The sequence below is a fragment of the Pristiophorus japonicus genome, chromosome 1, assembly GCF_044704955.1.
Source record: "Pristiophorus japonicus isolate sPriJap1 chromosome 1, sPriJap1.hap1, whole genome shotgun sequence".
NCBI classification, from domain to species: Eukaryota; Metazoa; Chordata; class Chondrichthyes; family Pristiophoridae; genus Pristiophorus; species Pristiophorus japonicus.
In genome coordinates, this window is record NC_091977.1 from 349248956 (window position 1) to 349268494 (window position 19539).

At 42.4% G+C, this 19539-nt stretch overlaps 1 protein-coding gene across 4 annotated transcripts in view; it reads left to right on the forward strand.

The window, feature by feature from the left end:
- vps41 (VPS41 subunit of HOPS complex) overlaps nt 1–19539 on the forward strand; it is a 297897-nt gene that overhangs the window by 57687 nt on the left and 220671 nt on the right. For 3 of the 4 annotated variants that reach the window (XM_070890345.1, XM_070890351.1, XM_070890353.1), the window contains 2 exons: nt 12995–13102; nt 15399–15476. In XM_070890345.1, coding sequence (XP_070746446.1) covers nt 12995–13102; nt 15399–15476 — 186 coding nt within the window. Of the gene's footprint in view, nt 1–6780; nt 6996–12994; nt 13103–15398; nt 15477–19539 lie in introns of those variants that run through there. The other variant, XM_070890356.1, reaches the window with a different exon arrangement.

The following is a 19539-nucleotide window of genomic DNA, read 5'->3' on the forward strand; positions in this document are numbered from 1 at the left end:
AATCAAACTCGTGAGATCTTCATTTAAATCCATGAAAGTACGTTCTTCATTTTGAATTTTGTTTTAATGCAGGAAACACCAGACCAATAAAAATCAATAATGCTAAATCTTATGAGAAGGAACAAATTAAAATATATTATGGCGTAGAACTTTATTGCACACACAATTGATTTTCTTTGAAGCTCTGCTGCCTTTTTTCTCCTGTTATAAGGGTAGAATGTCTCTCTTCATGTTTTGGTCCTGCTACAAGTCAAAACTTGTTACTGGTTGCACCAGGTTTCCATAGAAACACAACTAACTGTCATTTCAACTCAGAACATTAGTGGTTATATTTGTGGGTTTGCAGGATTATTAAAATTTAACAAAATTATTGATTTTCCTTTTATTTACGCTTGCGAGAGTTTTCTCTAGATAGTTGTTCTTGAAGTGTTATGTCAGTAATGTACTTATGAATGACTCCGAGGCAATGTGTTGTACTCAAACTGTAGTGACCTTGGTCCTTTAATCGTAACTCCAGAGTGAGGCAGCCGCATAGTGGCTCCCCTTTTATACAGCCCCTGCCACCAGGGCAGGAAACCCCGGTCTCCACCAGTTGCATCCTCTAGTAGTGCCAGCATGTATATACACCTTATTGATCGTACATCAGGTAAACAAGTCTCCATCTTATGCAACTATACAGAGACTACACAGAGAGTATATCTATAGTCTGCGCATATAACATGAAGAACAAAGCTTTCTTACATCATGCTTCTTTGATGTATGAGGCAGTGACATTAAAATGCTCCTTTTTAAATAAGTTGGGAGCATTTTTAAGTAAATACTAGTTTACTGTGAAGTGAATTGAGCAAATATTTTGCGTATTTTTGAAAAGAAATTGTGCGCACATAGTATAAGGAATATGATCGTAATCATCGTTGGAGCTTCTTTTACTGTCCTCCATTTTAAGACAGGGACTTGAACCCTGACGTGTTTTAGGCTGTCCGTACTTGCATTTTCTTTGACTTGTTATATGTTACACAGATTATATAGAATTATACAGCACAGAAACAAGTCATTCAACCCAAGTGGTTTATGCCGGTGTTTATGCTCCACACAAGCCTCCTCTTACCCCTCTTTATCTCGCCATATCAACATATCCTTCTATTCCTTTCTCCCTCATGTACTTATCTAGCTTCCCCTTAAATGCATCTAGGCTATTTGCCTCAATTACTCCATGTGGTAGCGGGTTCTAACCACCCTCGGTCAAGAAGTTCTTCCTGAATTAGTGGATTTATTAGTGATTACCTTGTATTTAGTTTTGGACTTCCTCACAAGTGAAAACATCTTCTGTGTCTACACTACCGAACCCCATCATAATTTTAAAGACCTTTGTCAGGTCACCTCTGTGTTTTTTCTAAAGAAAAGAACCCCAGCCTTTTCAATCTTTCCTGATAGTTACAACTTCTTTTAAATCTTTTTTATACTTTCTCCAGTGCTTCTATATTCTTTATAGATGGAAGAAGCCCTTCCATTGCTTATTTAGGAGCGCTGCAGCATTAAGGAGAGCTGTTTGGATACCGCAACCTGTATTTGTCTTTCCTGTTCTTGCATCGAATCTATAGCACAGTAACAGGCTATTCAGCCCGACTGTCCACACCAGTCTTTATACTCCACTCAAGCCTCCTCCCACTAATTACACCTTCACACCCTGCCCCTCGTATTTCTATTCTATTCTCTTCTCCCTCATGTATGCATTAAGCCTCCCATTAAGTATATATAGAACTGACATTGTAGCTGCATCTTGCAGGTTGTGGATGTGTGGCTAAACCACCTTTTTGGTATTTACTCCTTCGAAGATCCCACTACCCTCCTCCAGATGCTTATCCGCCCGGAGCCATTGCCACTTTCTGGAGGTGACTCGGCTACTTAACCGTCGCCTTTCTTAATTAAAAGCTTTGCAACTATTAAGCACAACAGACAGCCAACATCTTCACATGTAGGGTCTGATTCAACAGTAACATTGGAAGGCCCAGCAACAGGTTGCCTGCTGTGTTCATTCGGAATGACATGGACTGTAGGAGGCTTAAACGAATAGTATATTGCATTGACATTTGTCACAGAATCCTTTGAGCTTCAACGCTTGTATTTTTCCTCTTGTCCATCCTTCCCTGCTAACTTCAAGATGCTAACTCCAGTCTGCAATATGGTTCCGCAGTGGCTGATCGTCTTCTGACTCCTTGCCCAAATGGCTACTATTCATATGTTGGTCTTGTCGATTCAACACTGATGCTCTGATTGGGAGTTTTTGGCAGAAGGACAGGGAAAGTGGGCCTGCAGCATCTGAATTTCTGCCCACTTAGATGAACAGCCTGCAATTTCGCCACGAGTGATCCCAACAAGTACTGCTCCTTGCTGGGAGCACATAACATAAGAAATAGGAACAGGAACGCGATCAGGGAATTGGCCTCAAGTGTTAGCTGAGCCTCATGCCATCCACACCCGAAGTCTGTACAGGAGCACTTCCACTAGGGGTTGCTGGATCACAATCAAAAGTGGGAATCCCAGCTGTTTTCCCCTCCCTCTCTAACCCAGGGGCGGGTGGCACTGATGCAATTATGGCATGCCTGTTGCTGCCCTACTAGAATGGACTAACTCAGCCCAAGCCCAGGATTAAACCCAGGACCTTCCTGCTTTATGTGGCTCAGCCGTATACTGGATGAGTTCACTGAGTCACCAATGGGAGCCCGTGCTTTTACAACATAACATTTATAGAAATACTTACAATTAAACCAGCTTACGTCGTATAAGAAATTGTTCAACAGCCTTGTTTGCATAATTTTATTCCGATTTGGGGACACGGGCTAATTTCCTTCTTCACTCCATGTCTAGATTGCTTATGTTAATGCTCCAAAAATACAAATTATTAAAATGTACTAACTCTGACAGTATAAATATGCATTCTATGATTGGCAGTTTGAGACGAATCTGAAACTGAAAGTGTTAGGGATATAGGAATTGGTAGTCGAAAAAAGACAAAGTTTCATCTAGTTCACGTTCTACGATCCTGGTACGACACAATGACGAGGTTCTTTTTAATGGCAGTGCACATGCTCGTGCTGAATAGTAGACAAATGCTATTTTCATGTCAGTTTTTCAGCTGTCCAGATCTAATTTTTGGCAGCTGCCCCATTAAAATAAATCAGCCGGAATTGTCTTTTTTAGACTGGAGGGCCAGTAAGATACTTTAAAAAAAATATAACTCGATCATCCTGACTGACACAGATCTTCCTGGGATCAGTAAACTTGCAGCATGTGGCTGTGGTGATGTGACGTAACGTTATATCATCTCTTTCTGCAGTGGCATTGTGGTGTGATGCCACTACTCCATGTGTGTGCTAGTCCAAATGACACAGCCGGTCTGCACACATGTAGCATGGCAGGCCCACACAGTCCAACCATTTTGCTGGAAGACTGGCTGCGCCGGAGCAAGGTACATGCAGGAAACTGGCACAGTTTGTTCTTTCCTCAATCCTGCGATGCTCATCAAAAGGGTTCGGTGTGGGGGGGGGTGGGGGAGGGGAGGGGAAGAAGGGGTTAGAACAAAGTATGGGAGGGATTACAGTGCAATTTGTTCTTGCTGGAATTCAGGTAAAGCTATGGTAAAGCTTCATTTTATATTGAAAGTGTTAGCTCTCCAGTGGCCGAGTGCGATTAGGCAATGAGTGGCTGAGGTTTATACAGGACAGGAAGGTATGGCGTGTGATTTACCTTCCTTACACCCCTCTCCACACCTTCAAACTGACCCCCCACCCCCTGGCAATATTCAACTTTTTGACCATGGCACCCATCATCAACCCAAAATCTTTTAACTTCTGCTCTATCTCCATTCCTCCTTTTGCTAAGAAAAACAGGCATGATACAAGTGCAAGCTATTTATATTCTCACCCACTTCCTCTAATGTATTTGTTGTCTGACAATGTTAGCTTTTTTAAACTCGTGTGGCCCCTACCTCTATATATGAGTAGCATTTTCTAGAGGTAAGCATTGTGAATGTAGAAATCTTCACCGCAAGATGTGTTGCGTGTGTATTTTTCTGTTTCCCAAGGTTGATTCAAAAGTCACATTTTTTAAGACTCTGTGGAGATCCATTTGATTTGTAAAAGTGTTGGCTGAATTCATTAATTACGTTTCTGGAATATATAATCATCGTTCTCTGGATAGATATTTCTAAATGTGGATATTATTTTGTGTGCACCAATCCTGTATTGAGTCAGGTGATTTCTCACTTCAAAACCAGGAGTTAATTTGTGTGCCTTTTATAATCTTGCCCCGACATGCACGCATGTTATTGGCTTCCTACTACTAAGTTCCCATGGCATGTATACAGCTTTTGATTTTCTAATCCCTTCACATTCATAGACTGTGTACCTGAGGGGCTTTTCTTTGTATTTAAAGGTTGACATCATATCTGTGGTTGAGCCTGAAAAGCTTTTGGAGTTCATTGGACCCTATTTGGCTTGTAACCATTATGGGTCATCCACTTTAGTATGGCTCCCTGTTCTAAGGGATCCAGATTCCATCACAATTAGATCTAAGTTTCTGAACATGGGAGTGTATTTCGATTGCATGGTGAATTTCTGGAGTCCAGTAATGGATCATGGAGCTTCAGAAGAGAAAAAACAAACAAACTTAGTTTTGTGCAGTATGTCGGTTCATTAATTTTTCGAAGCCATTGTTGTTTGCAAATTGTCTGCCACCTTTGCCCGCATAACAAAAAAGACCCACATAAAACAAATGAGATAAATGACTAGTGAATGTTTTAGTTATTATAGAATCCCATTGTGTCCGTGCCAGTGAATAAAGCTATCCAGTCTAATCCCAATTTCCAGCTCTTGGTCTGTAGCTTTGTAGATTATGGCACTTCAAATACACATCCAAGTACTTTTCAAATGTGGTCAGGGTTTCTCCCTCTACAACCCTTTCAGGCAGTGAGTTCCAGACCCCCACCACCCTCTGGGTGAAAAATTTCCCCTCAAATCCCCTCTAAACCTCCTACCAATTACTTCACATCTATACCCCCTGGTTGTTGACCACTCTGCTAAGGGAAATAGGTCCTTCCTATCCGCTCTATCTAGGCACTTCATAATTTTATATACCTCAATAAGGTCTCCCCTCAGCCTCTTCTGTTCCAAAGAAAACAAACCCAGCCTATCCAATCTTTCCTCATAGCTAAAATTCTCCAGTCCAGGCAACATCCTCGTAAATCTCCTCTGTACCCTCTCTAGCGCAATCACATCTTTCCTGTAATGTGGTGACCAGAACTGCCCGCAGTACTCTAGCTGTGGCCTAACTAGTGTTGTATGCAGTTCTAGCATAACTTCCCTGCTTTTATATTCTATGCCACAGGTAATAAAGGAAAGCATTCCATTTTAACTACCTTATTGACCTGTCCTACTACCAATGTCACTTTGTTCCTCCATACCTCTCAGTATCCTCCCATTTATTGTGTATTCCCTTGCCTTGTTGCCGCTCCCCAAATCCCCTCTAAACCTTCTCCCAATTACTTTAAATTTATGCCCCCTAGTTATTGACCACTCTGTTAAGGGAAATAGGCCCTTTCTATCCACTATATCTAGGACCCTCATAATTTTATACACATCTATGAGGTCTCCCCTCAGCCTCCTCTGTTCCAAGGAAAACAAATCCAGCCTATCCAATCTGTCCTCATAGCTAAGATTCTCCAGTCCCGGCAACATCCTCGTACCCTCTCCAGTGCAATCACGTCCTTTCTGTAATGCGGTGACCAGAACTGCATGCAGTACTCCAACTGTGGCCTAATCAGTATTTTATACAGTTCAAGCATAACCTTCCTGCTCTTGTATTCTATGCCTTGGCTAATAAAGGCAAGTATTCCGTATGCCGCCTTATCTACCTGCCTGCTGCCTTCAGGGATCTGTGGACATGCACTCCAAGGTCTCTTTGTTCCTCTGCACTTCACAGTGTCCTACCATTTAATGTGTATTCCCTTGCCTTATGAGCCCTCCCCAAATGCATTACCTCCTACCTCTCTGAATTAAATTCCATTTGCCACTGTTCTGCCCATTGAACAGTTCATTGATATCTTCTTGCAGTCTACAGGTTGTTTCTTCATTTTCAACCACACAACCAATTTTTCTATCATCTGCAAACTTCTTAATCATATCCCCTACATTCAAGTCTAAATCATTGATATATACCACAAAAAGCAAAGGACCGAGTACTGAGCCCTGCAGAACCCCACTGGAAACAGCCTTCCATGTCACAAAAACACCCATCAACCATTACCCTTTGCTTCCTGCCTCTCAGCAATTTTGGATCCAACTTGCCACTTTGCCTTGCTTTTACTTTCGTGACCAGTCTGCCATGTGGCACCCTATCAAAAGTCTTGCTAAAATCTATATACACTACATCAAACGCACTACCCTCATTGACCCTCCTTATTACCGCCTAAAAAAATGTAGTCAACTTAGTCAGACACAACCTTCCATTAACAAATCCTTGATTGATCCGTGTCTTTCTAAATGAAGATTATGTTGATATGCTTGAATGATTTGCTGAATAATGGCAAAGCTGAATGGTTTTACTTTAAATAGCAGCTACATTTGTTGAAATTTTTGCCAATAATTTTCGCACCACCAGGATTAGGCTGACTGGTCTGCGTGGCCCCTGGCCTGTGAGCACCATCGGAGCAGGCCAGGGAGCGGAAGGAGCAGTGTGGCGGCCTGACCCAGCAGTCTGCGTGGCCCCCGGCCTGCGAGCAACATCGGAGCAGGCCGGGGAGTGGAAGGAGCAGCGTGGCTGCATACCATTCCAGGAAGCAGCACGTGCTGGAGCAGGAGAGCAATGGCAGTGAAAAGGGATGTCATCAAGGTCCAGGTCGGTGATTGGAGCGTGGACAGGAACAGCAGGAGCGGCGAGAGATTGTAGAGGGACGTGATCGTGGCCCAGGAGAGGCGTGAGTTCGGGGCCCAGACGAGGCAAGGGCTCAGGGGCAGCACGGGCCAGCCCACACTGCGATATGTGTGCGCACTCGGTCTGTGCAGCAGAGCTGGTCTCCAGTTGTCTTGGTTAATCCTTGCTACTGGGCCAAGACCTAGCTCTGTCAAGCTGTGTGGTGGCTGGTGTGCAACGGTCACCACACGTTAAAAAAATCCAAGCACAGGCATCTTCCACCCTTCTAGATTTAATTCGGATGGAATTTTAGCTCCTGCATTGAAATACCTGTGAACTCTTTGACGTGGAAATAAGTCATCCTCGATTCAAGGGACTGCCTATGATGATGATGATGACTTGGTCTATCCCTTTCTCCATTTTAAACATTGGTACAATGTTAGCAGTCCTCCGGCACCATACCTATAGCCAGACAGGATTGGAAAATGATGGTCAGAGCCTCTGCTATTTCCTCTTTTGTTTCTCTTAACAGCCTGGGATACTTTTCATCTGGGCCTCGTGATTTATCCACTTTCAAAGCTGCTAAACCCCTTAATACTTCCTCTCTAACTATGTTTATTTCATCTAATATTTCACACTCCTCCTCCCTAATTGCAATGTCTGCATCTCCCCTCTCTTTTCTGAAAACAGCTGCAAAGTACTCCTTAAGAACCATACCCACATCTTCCGCCTCCACACAGACCTTTATGGTCTCTAATAGGTCCTACGTTTTCTTTAGTTATCCTCTTGCTCTTAATATATTTATAAAAAATTTAGGTTTTCCTTGATTTTACTTGCCAACATTTTTTCATGCTCTCTTTGTTTTCTTAATTTTCTTTTTAATTTCACCCTGCACTTTCTATACTCCTAGGGTTTCTGCAGTATTGAGCCCTCGGTATCTGTCATAAACCTTCCTTTTTTCCTTCGACCCTGTATGCCCTTTGACATTCAGGGGGCTCTAGATTTGTTAGCCCCACCCTTTTTCTTTAAGAGAACATACTTGCTCTGAACCCTCAGGATCTCTTCCTTGAAAGCCTCCCACTGTTCTGACATTGATTTACCTTCAAGTAGCTGTTTCCAGTCCACTTTGGCTAAATCAGATCTCCGCTTATTAAAATTGGCTTTCCCCCAATTGAGAACTTTTACTCCTGGTTTATCTTTGTCCTTTTCCATAACTACCCTTAATCTAACTGAATTATGATCACTAGCACCAAAATTCTCTCCCACTGATACCTCCTTTACCTGCCCAGCTTCATTCTGTAAAACATTGTAAATATTGACCAGGATGTCAGGGAGAACTCCCCTGCTCTTATTTAAATAGTGCCATGGGATCCTTTACGTCTACTTGAGGAGGCAGATGTGGCCTCGAATTAACATTTCATCCGAAAGATGCAGCAGTCCCTCAGTACTGCACTGGGCTGTCAGCCTAGATTATGTGCTCAAGTTTGTGGAGTGGGACTTGAACCCACAAGCTTTTGACTCATGGGCGAGAATGCTACCACTGAGAGGGCTGACATCTTTTGGCGGTGATTTAAACCTACTACCCAAAGCCACCTGAGCAGGGAACATTTACACCCTGTCTTGAGTCAGCTTGGCTCACTTGCTAGCACTCTAACCTCCAAGGCAGAAGGTTGTGTGTTCAAGTCTTGCTTCAGGACTTGGGCACATAATATAGGCTGGCACATCAACAGTGACTCGTTGGATGCAAATCACTTTGGGACACCCTGTGAAGGTTCTATATGCATGCAAGTTCATACTCTGTTCTGTTTGGTTCTTTCTTTTGCCTTTCAACAAGTGATTTAAGCTAACTAGTAACCGACTAGCTCAGTTCTGGACTAGACTGCTTCTCTTTCTTCATTTTGAGTTGTACAGTTTTGGGCTTGTGCGGGACAGGGTGACTGATGTGATGTTGCATTTATTGTTGTCATTGTGCACCAGTGGTTTTTGACTCACCTGTGAAACTGGATAAATGCATCCATCATCATTGCTATGGACCAATAATTCAATACCTTGGAGACTATTGCTTTCAATGAAATGAGACCACGCTTTATACGTTGGTTTTGATGGTCTCTTGGATGAATTCATTGCAACCTTATTTGACCTGCAAGGTGGAAAACCCACAGATAACCCATGAATAAATTAGTGGTAAAAAAGGCAGTTACAGAAATTCACTTTTTTCTGTACAGCAAAAGAAATAATGTTAACATGATTCAGTTGCTGGCATCCCAAGAGCAGTGCTGTAGTTATTGACCAAACATAATACAAATGCTATAATCAACAGATTAAATAGTCTAGTACAGTAAACTGGCAGGTAATGTAAATAGTTCCATGTGTACATTGTTGAAACTTTAAGACTGCAAATGGGTAAAGTTGACATGTTCCTTATCCAGGGAATTGTATAGTGTAGTGTCTTAATACAATTTATCTCCGAGACCAGGGTCTAAATTAACACCTAATAGATGGATAGAGAGTACCTGCTATCTGACATCCAGTAAGAGCCTTAAACCAGGCTCCAGCTAATGGTCTTAAAAATGCAAATGCCGAATCCAAAAGGGATGCACAATGTAACTTCCTTTGCACAGAAATAGAACACGTGAATTTTTCCTCCATAGGAAATGGTGTGTATAGATACAGAGAGCAAATACCTATGGCAGTTACAAAGCACCAATCTTTTTAGTTGGACTGACGATCTGGAAACTTCCATGAACCCAACATTTATTGCACCGTATTGCTGGTTCTTGTAGCTGTGATTCGCAGCATTTCTTGCACTGCTACAAATTTGTTTGTTACTTCCGCAGAAAATTGTGTTGAAATATACACTCAACCTAGGCATTTAGGTGCGCTTGTGACCTTTGACAAAAGTTCATCATAACATAACCAAGTCATCATCATCATCATAGGCAGTCCATCGGAATAGAGGAAGACTTGCTTCCACTCTTAAAATTAGTCCTTAGGTGGCTGAACAGTCCAATACGAGAACCACAGTCCCTGTCACAGGTGGGACAGATAGTCATTGAGGGAAGGAGTGGGTGGGTCTGGTTTGCCGCACGCTCTTTCCGCTGCCTGCACTTGATTTCTGTGTGCTCTCGGCGATGAGACTCGAGGTGCTCAGCGCCCTCTCGGATGCACTTCTTCCACTTAGGAGTCTTTGGCCAGGGACTCCCAGTACTCTCTTCCAGCATTTCTCACTTGTGGAAGGGCTTTTTGCTGTCTTGGCCCCACCCTTTGGAATTCTCTCCCTAATCGTATTAACATTGTTACTACTTTTCCAGCCTTTAAAGCCCCATCAAAACGTACCTTTTGTGATGGTGCCTTCAGCCAACTCTCCTAAATCCCCTCTATCTCCATCCTGCTCTGCTAAATCCTTTACTACTCATTCTATTTCTCTCCTGAATTCTCTACATCTTTGTCTTTCTACCAAAGAGGTAGGTTTTAAGGAGCATCTAAAGGAGGAAAGAGAGGTGGAGAGGTTTAGGGAGTGAATTCCACAGCTTTGGGCCTTGGCAGCTTGAAGCACGGCCGCCAAAGGAGGAGCGATTTAAAATCGGGGATGTGCAAGAGGCCAGAATTGGAGGAGCGCAGATATCTCGGAGGATTGAAGGGCTAGAGGAGGTTACAGAGATAGGCAGTGGCAAAGCATGGAGGGATTTAAATACACGGATGAGAATTTTAAAATCGAGGCATCGCTCGACCAGGAGCGAATGTAGGTCAGCGATCACGGGTGATGTGATACCAACCTGATCCCGCCACACAGCACTGCTCCACGATTATCAAAATCCACGACGAGGCCTTGGTCAACGTGGACTATTTTCCATACCTCGGGAGCCTACTGTCAGCAAGAGCAGACATTGACGGCGAGGTCCAACACCGACTTCAGTGCGCCAGCGCAGCTTTCGGTCGCCAGAGGAAGAGAGTGTTTGAAGACCAGGACCCCAAATCCAGCACCAAGCTCATGGTCTGCAGGACATTTGTGATACCCGCCCTCCTATATGACTCAGAGACGTGGACCATATACAGCGACACCTCAAAGCACTGGAGAAGTACCACCAGTGCTGCCTCCGCAAGATCCTGCAAATCCATTGGCAGGACAGACGCACCAATGTCGGTGTTCTCTCTCAGGCCAACATCCCCAGCATCGAAGCACTGACCACACTTGATCATCTCCGTTGGGTGGGTCACATCGTCCGCATGCCTGACACGAGACTCCCAAAGCAAACGCTCGACGAGGAGCTTGGACACGGCAAGTGAACCCCAGGTGGGCAGAGGAAACGCTTCAAGGACACCCTCAAAGTTGACGAAGTGCAACATCCCCACCGGCACCTGGAAATCCCTGGCCCAAGACCGCCCAAAATGGAGGAAGAGCATTCAGGAGGGTGCTGAGCAGCTCGAGTCCCATCGCCAAGAATAAGCAGAAACGAAGCGTAGACAGCGAAAGGAGGATAGTCGGGGAGCATCAACCCAGGCTTCCCGACTACCCTTTCCTCTGTCTGCCCCACCTGTGACAGAGACTGTAGGTCCCGCATTGGACTCCTCAGTCATCTGAGAACGCACTTTGAATGGAAGCAAGTCATCCTCGACTCTGAGGTTCTGCCTATGATGGTGGTGATGATGGGTGAACGTGACTTCGTGTGAGTTAGGATACAGGCAACAGTGTTTTGGATGACCAAGTTTATGGATGGTGGAAGATGGGAGGCTGGCTAGGAGTGCATTGGAATAGTCAAGTCTAGAGGTAACAAAGGCATGGTTGAAGCTTTCGGCAGCAGATGAGCTGAGGCAGAGGTGGTGTCAGGTGATGTTACAGAGAGGGAAGTAGGCGGTTTTAGTGATATTGCGGATATGTGGATCAATTGATAAGATTTTCCGAAAAACAACTTAATTAAAAAAAAAGGAAGCCAGGACTTGCATGAAATAAGGTTGGCCAGTCCAAATCTAGACTGCAGAAAATATGAAGCCACACTATATTACTCTGAATCATAGAATCCAACTGCACAGAATGAGTCTATTTGGCTCATCATGCCTTTGCCAGCTCTTTGAAAGAGCTAACCAATTGGTCCCACTTCCTTGCTCTTTCCCTATTGCAAATGTTTCCTTTTAAAATATATCTCCAATGCCCTTTTGAAAATCACTATTGAATCTGCTTCCACCACCCTTTCAGACAGTGCATTCCAGATCACAACTTGCTTGGTTAAAAAAGAATTACTCCTCATCTCCCCTCTGGTTCTTTTGCCAATTATCGTAAATCTGTGTTCTCTGGTTATCGTCCCTCCTACCAGTGGAAACAGTTTCTCCCTATCTAGTCTATCTAAACCTCTCATAACCTTGAGCACCTCCATTAAATCTTCCCATGACCACCTCTGCTCTAAGGAGAGAAAAAATCCTATCTTTTGCACGTTTGGTGCTAATTTAACATTCTAACCTGGAATTTCAGTTGATGGTGTAGAGGCTATTAAACAGCACAGAATAATGACATAGTCCAGTAGGGGAACAGTCCTCAATCCTTGGCATTGAGATGAATTGTTTAAGTTGTGAAAGGAGGGTGGGTGGGGGAGGGAATAAGGCAGCTCCCCTGGCCTTTATTGTTTCTAATCTTAGAGCTTGGCGTTGTCAGTTGTTTGAAGAAAAGAATATTCCTTTCCCTAGCACAGTCATCCATCACTCCGTTCCAGAAAAAAACATTATACAAAGGAGCAATGCCATGACATGGATTAGTTGTTTTCAGCGAGTGAATTTTTTTTTAGATCTTGTCAATCGCATTAAAACTATGCAGAAAGTATAACTCACTATAGTAGCCATATGTTAATAAAATATTACTGCACATGCCTTAACAGGGCACGTGAGCTTATTTGGTGGACTCAAGAAATTATAAGTAGTTGGCCTGCCACTTTAATTTCCCCTAGGTGGAATCCTGGCAGGCAATCAATAATTCATGGTTGTCCTGGGATTATGGGAGTTCCTAAGTAATTGTCTTCGTGGTTTTAATAGAGTAAAACTTGGAAATTATCAGTTTATTTAGCTGTTAATATTTTTTTTATTCTCTTGAACACAGGAGGAAGACAGTGAAGAGGAACCAAAGCTTAAATATGAAAGACTGGCTAATGGAGTGACAGAAATTCTGCAGAAAGATGCAGCAAGTTGTATGACCGTGCATGATAAGGTAGCCTCTTTGTTCCAGCATTTTCAAAAATGTCTAATTTTCAAAAAAATTAATTTACCTAATACACTTTTTAAGGACACCAATGCATGCTATGCACATTATAGAGCTGTTAAAAGCAAGTGGTGAATAATTGAAAATCGTATGCATAGCCTATCCCTCTCGTTGTGATTCATATTGAGCAGCGATGATTATATTTTGATAAAACATGTGGGTTTCACACAATTCAATGTTCAGTATCTCGTCAAAATTTTCTTCCCCTCTTTCGAGTAGCCACTTTCCTTTCTAAAGCATCATATTTTCACGAGCATCAGTCTGTACTAGATGACTAATCGTCATGGCACCTGGTGCAGTCAAGCAGGCTTGTGCAGTGGAATAGTCATACCTAGTTATGTCTGCACACCTGATGTTTTATTAACCAGTATTGATTTTTTTTACCCGGGAGACTTTCTTCTTCCTGAAAAAAAAGCAACCTTGCAGGGGCGAAAGACATTGCCGGGCTGAATTTGTAATGAGCCGCCTCTTCCTTTTCTCCTCTTTAATGCAGTTTCATGTTATAAGTACCTGAATTTAATTTTCAGTTTAGCAATTCCATCTTGATAAATCCTTTTTAAATCTCAAGTTAATGGAAGGTTATTTTTTAGATGGTGCTGGTTGACTGACATGCTTGGTAGTGCCTGTAAATATGAGCATTTCATTAGAGCCTCCAATCAAGCATGCTCAGATGCACAGAAAGATTGTAATTTGAGTTGCCCCAGAATTTGGTTAATGCATTGAACTCAAACGTATTGATTCCCTGTTTATTATTCCATTATTTTTTTAAATCAAGAATGTTTAAATTGTTACTTTATATGCTTGTTAAAATCCTGAATGTTTGGTTGTCTTTTAATTTTTTATCAGCCATTCCCAGAACTCTGCATTTTCAGCTCTTTTTAATCATTACATTTATTTTACATAGCTAGAACTCCGTCTCCGTTAAATAATGCCACAAACATTTCCTCATCCTTGCTGTGCATGTGTGCCTTGCTCTTGTTTTAATGCTACACTTTTAATTTGCTGCCACAGTTAATCAGTGAGTGTGCACAAGCTGCAAAGAAACAATTTGTTGTCAGTAGATGAGGCTTCCTCGTGACTCATTCTGACAGGTAACCAGTACTTGCACAATCGGATTGGCCCAAAAGCCTCAGTTTGAGTAAAGATGTCACTGAATTAAGGAGAAAATGTTCCTTTTGTGTGAGGAAAGTGAACATTGCTTAAGTAATTAGAAAAAAGGCTACTAATTATGATATAGCAGAACGGTGGTTTAATTGAACATTATATACAAACAGAATTATAGGTACATTGGGGAACACTACGAGCCACAGTGTATATAAGGTGCCAAAATTGTAATGTGAAAGACACATGAGAGTATAAAGAATTGTTGTGATTTTATTGTGGCTTGTGAACTTCTTTAGTTCTATATGCAAATATTCTGAAGGGTTTGGCATTTAAAAGCATCCTTAAAATAGGCATATATATATTTTTTTTATTTAGGTGATCTGATCTTAAATGTACCGGGGAACTACAGGGCAATGCTCTTGTTCATCTTCTGTTTGCGAGCTTGTGTTATAGATAATTTTGGATATGGTGACATGAATGCACTAATTTAAATACAGCCTTTATTTGATCAGGGGTGACTTGAATGCACATGCTGGAATAGAGAAAGGATCTCCACTGCATAATCCATCTGTTTCTGCAGATGTGGTGAGGATTGGGGGCTTTTTTAAGGACCCCTTTTATTTCCCAGAGTCCCTTCAAGGAGAAGTGGTTTTGCAGTGCCCTGGAGCTGTCAGTGCTTAAAATCTGCTCGATTTCCACGGTGGCGTGGACTTGCCGCCACAAGTGGAAAAACAATCGTACATGCAAGCTTTACACCTGTGCAGTTGCGTAGAAGCTGGTGATGAGACATAATGTTGGCAACATGGTTTATATTAAATCGCTAGCGCTAAAGCTGGGGGAGCCATTGTTGGCAGTGTTGTAATATAACGAGAGTAGCTCCTTGTCTGACAACCAGTGCATTGACACCTCCATTCCCTCTACTATATACTTGACATGGCATGTCTGGGTGATTTACACATCATTCCAGGGCTGTAAGGAGAAAGGTATAGAAGTTTGATTTTCATATGAATTGTTTTGTAATAGCAGTGGAGTTACCTGTAAGCTTTTTATATGATGCAAAGTAAATGGTTCCTGTTGATCGAAATGAATCAGGATTACATATAAGCTAAATACATTTCACTGTACCCCTGTTTTGTTTCAGTTTTTGGCACTGGGGACACACCATGGCAAGGTCTACTTGCTGGACATTCAGGGGGATGTGACACAACGTTTTGACATTGTAAGTATAATGTGGTCATGTTACAAAAACTGCTAGTGCAATATCTTTTCAGCTCTCCACTCACTTGGAATTGGTTTCTCCTACCCAGCTTTTAAGACCCCTGCTAATTCCAGGAGGAAGACTTGCTTCCACTCTTAGCATGAGTTCTTAGGTGGCTGTACAGTCCAATACGAGAACCACAGTCCCTGTCACAGGTGGGGCAGACAGTGGTTGAAGGAAAGGGTGGGCGGGGAGTCTGGTTTACCGCACGCTCCTTCCGCTGCCTGCGCTTGATTTCTGCATGCTCTTGGCGACAAGACTCTAAGAGCTCAGCGCCCTCCCGGATGTATTTCCTCCACTTAGGGCGGTCTTTGGCCAGGGACACCCAGGTGTCAGTGGGGATGTTGCACTTTATCAGGGAGGCTTTGAGGGTGTTCTTGTAATGTTTCCGCTGCCCACCTTTTGGCTCGTTTGCCGTGGAAGAGTTCCGAGTAAAGCGCTTGCTTTGGAAGTCTCGTGTCTGGCATGCGAACTATGTGGCCTACCCAGCGGGGCTGATCAAGTGTCGTCAGTGCTTAAATGCTGGGGATGTTGGCCTGGACGAGGACGCTAACGTTGGTGGGTCTGTCCTCCCAGGGGATTTGTAGAATCTTGTGGCGACATCGTTGGTATTTCTCCAGCAACTTGAGGTGTCTACAGTACATGGTCCACGTCTCTGAGCCATACAGGAGGGCGGGTATTACTACGGCCCTGTAGACCATGAGCTTGGTGACATTTTTGAGGGCCTGGTCTTCAAACGCTCTTTTCCTCAGGCGGCCTAAGGCTGCACTGGCGCACTGGAGACGGTGATGGGATCTCGTCGTCACTGCCTGCTCTTGTTGATAGGAGGCTCCCGAGATAAGTGAAGTGGTCCACGTTGTCCAGGGCCGCGCCTGTGTCGGGAGCAGTGCTGTGCGGCAAGGACAGGGCTGGTGGAGGACCTTTTGTCTTACGGATGTTTAGCGTAAGGCCCATGCTTTTGTATGCCTCAGTAAATATGTCGACTATGTCCTGGAGTTCAGCCTCTGTGTGCGCACAGACACAGGCATCATCCGTGTACTGTAGGCTTGGAACAGCAAGTCTGAGACTTTTAACGGAACTTTCAACTTTGGCTGGGAGTGTAGAATGACCTGTAGTGGATTGACCACTCATTATACCCAATTTTCTTTTTCTTTCCATGTGGGTGTTCGCTGTGCGCAAATTGACTGCCACGTTTCCTATATTGCAACAGTGACTTCACTTCAAAAGTACTAAATTGTCTGTCAAGCACTTTGCTCGTAAAAGGTTAACTATCTGGATGTCAGACAAAATTTATGTTTCCTTCTCTGGCTTTTTAATTAAGCTGTGTTATGATAGTATACAGGCACAAAATGAATGGATTGGAAACTCCTCCCTCTATCATTATTTCCCTTTTATTTTAAATGGATTACCACTCCATTAAAATAAGGCAGCATATAGTGACACTACAAGTCCTGCCTAGAGTAGAGGTCATTGGGTAATTTCCCCGTCAATCACACCTGGAAGTAAACAACGGGGACTTTAATTTTTGCAATGAAGAGAAAAGATCTTGCTGTGTTTGGGAGACTGTTTACTGTCGTTTCAGTCATGTGTTTGGAGACGCTCAAGTCTCGCCCTGCCTCCGCTCATTAATGTTCACTCCCTTAAAATAATGGAGAGAGAATTTCAGATGAATATTTTAAGCATCCATACACTATTAACTCCACTGTATAATTTCTTTAGTTTCCTGAAAGCTCTGCATTTGGAGAACTCAAAAAATACTCAAATCCTCAATCTGTTTCGAGTAGAGCTGCTACTTTCTGTATTTATTTTTACATTATTTATACAAGTTAAATTTAATTATTTGTTCCAAAATTTTTAATGGAATAGATCCTTAAATATTTTTGCTTTTAAACAATGAAAACATTGGCTTTCACTGTTTTTAGTTTGTAATATTTTATCATTCAATTTGTGCTATCTGCCAATCTTGTCTGATTTTTTTTTAGAAAGCTAATAAATGTTAACATTATCAACGATAAAAGTCACAGTATAACTTAGAGCAGTGAACATTCAACCTTGTGAGAAGAGAATGGAAAGAGTCTCATTAAATTGCTGATTAACTAAACTAGCAAATACGAGATTAAAAAGTGAGGTGTTGATTTAGTCTGTGGCTAGCTGTGTAAGTTTTTCCACATGTGTTGCTGTTACTTGCTCTCTTCCCTCCCTTTCCCAGAGTGATTTCGCATTTTTGTGCAGTTTTAGATTGGTGGCTGTCCCTTTAAAAACATCCTGAATGTAAGGATTTTAAAAGTCAGCTGCAGGCAAAATCTTATACCAAGCTTGAGTTGATCCAAATGTTTCAAGGTTTGTTTGATTGTCTGCAAAGCTTCAGGGAGGAGCCAATCTACTTTCGAACAACCAAAGGACATATGATTTATTTAGTTACATGTATTTTTGGATGTGGCTGACAGTTATTCAAATCCACAAAGTCCCTGCAACTGTTTCGGGGATACAGGTGTTTGAATTTGAGAGATTTTGGAATTTTCAAGAGAATAGATTGAGGCAGCATCAGCTCTCACAGCAGTAAGAAATATGAGGAAAGAAACACTGCTTACATCAGAGTAGTCTGTAAAAAAAAAAAAATTATTTCGTGTTAGACTATGACCTTTCATTGGTTTACTTTGAGGACCTAGATAGAAGGATTTTTGCTGTAAATATATTGCAGTTATTCACTTATCCACCTATTGTAAAATAAATTCAAGTATTGGTTTGAGCTTAAAACAACCTTTCAAGTTGTAATACTCTGTCACCCATTGAAGATGGGAGAGAACCTACAGAGGCATAGGATAATTTCAGAAGCTAAAATGAGTAATGGAAACATTTGTTATCCTGGAGCACATTACTGAGAGCTGACCTCGATATCAAGGCTAGTGAAGACATTCGCAAAGGCATAGGGAGTTGGCACTCACCAATCAGCATAATCTAAAGTAGAGAGGTTGAAATAAATTTTGAGTAAAAATGTCAACATCCAGTTTCAGGAACAGAAATAGGCCATTCAGCCCCTCGAGCCCGTTCCGCCATTGAATTAGATCATGGCTAATCTGTACCTCAACTCCTTTTACTCACCTTTGCTCCATACCCCTTGATACGCTTGGCTAACAAAATTCTATTGATCTCCGTCTTTAAAGCTCCAAATGTCCTAGCATTCTCAGGAGTGAGATACAGAGTTATAACAGTACAGTCTGAGTGACATCCTTGTGTAATCTTTTAGGCTTTTTTAATGCGATCTCTCCACTGGTACTGCAGTAGAAGTGAATTGCTCGAAAGAACAGCTGAGTACAAGCTGTTGCATGCACCAAGCAATTATTTATTGATTATATTGTTCTGCTCAATCGCAAAGTGCTCCTTAAAAGATGGAATATTACCATAAAATACTCTTTCCCCCTTTTGAAACATCAAACAGTTGCCAAAAATTCCAATGATTTTGGTTTAAAAAATATTTTGAAGTGTTGCCCTGGGCATCATCCACAGAACAGGCTGGGAGCAGTTGCTGAGAGCAACAGTGTGAAGGAGCTGCAACAACATCAGCAGAGTTACAGTAATTAACTCCATTGTAGTTCAGTGATCTTGTCATTTAACTATGTATGTTAATTTAGCTCCTTTGTACTGCCAGTTATGATTACTCCTCCAAGCCACTTCCTTTGCCTCAGAATTAATTAGCGTTTACAGCTTAAACAAATAGATTTAAAATGTGATCTCCATGATGTTATGGCTCCCTATTTAAGCAGGTTTATTTTACCAGCTTGTGGCGTATGAGATCTGCGGCCTGGAGTTTGGCCACTTCCCAACTAACTTTGTTAGAAAGAAAATACATGCATTTATATAGCGCCTTTCACGACCTCCGTGCTTCACATTTCCCCTGCACGTGATTGAAAGCTTACCCACATCGTGAAGCTTGGGTGGGTGCGCTCAAAGGAACTTGCTTGATGGGATCGATTTAGGATATGAGCGCCAAAATAACCTAGGGTAAAGGGTTAGGAAATACCCA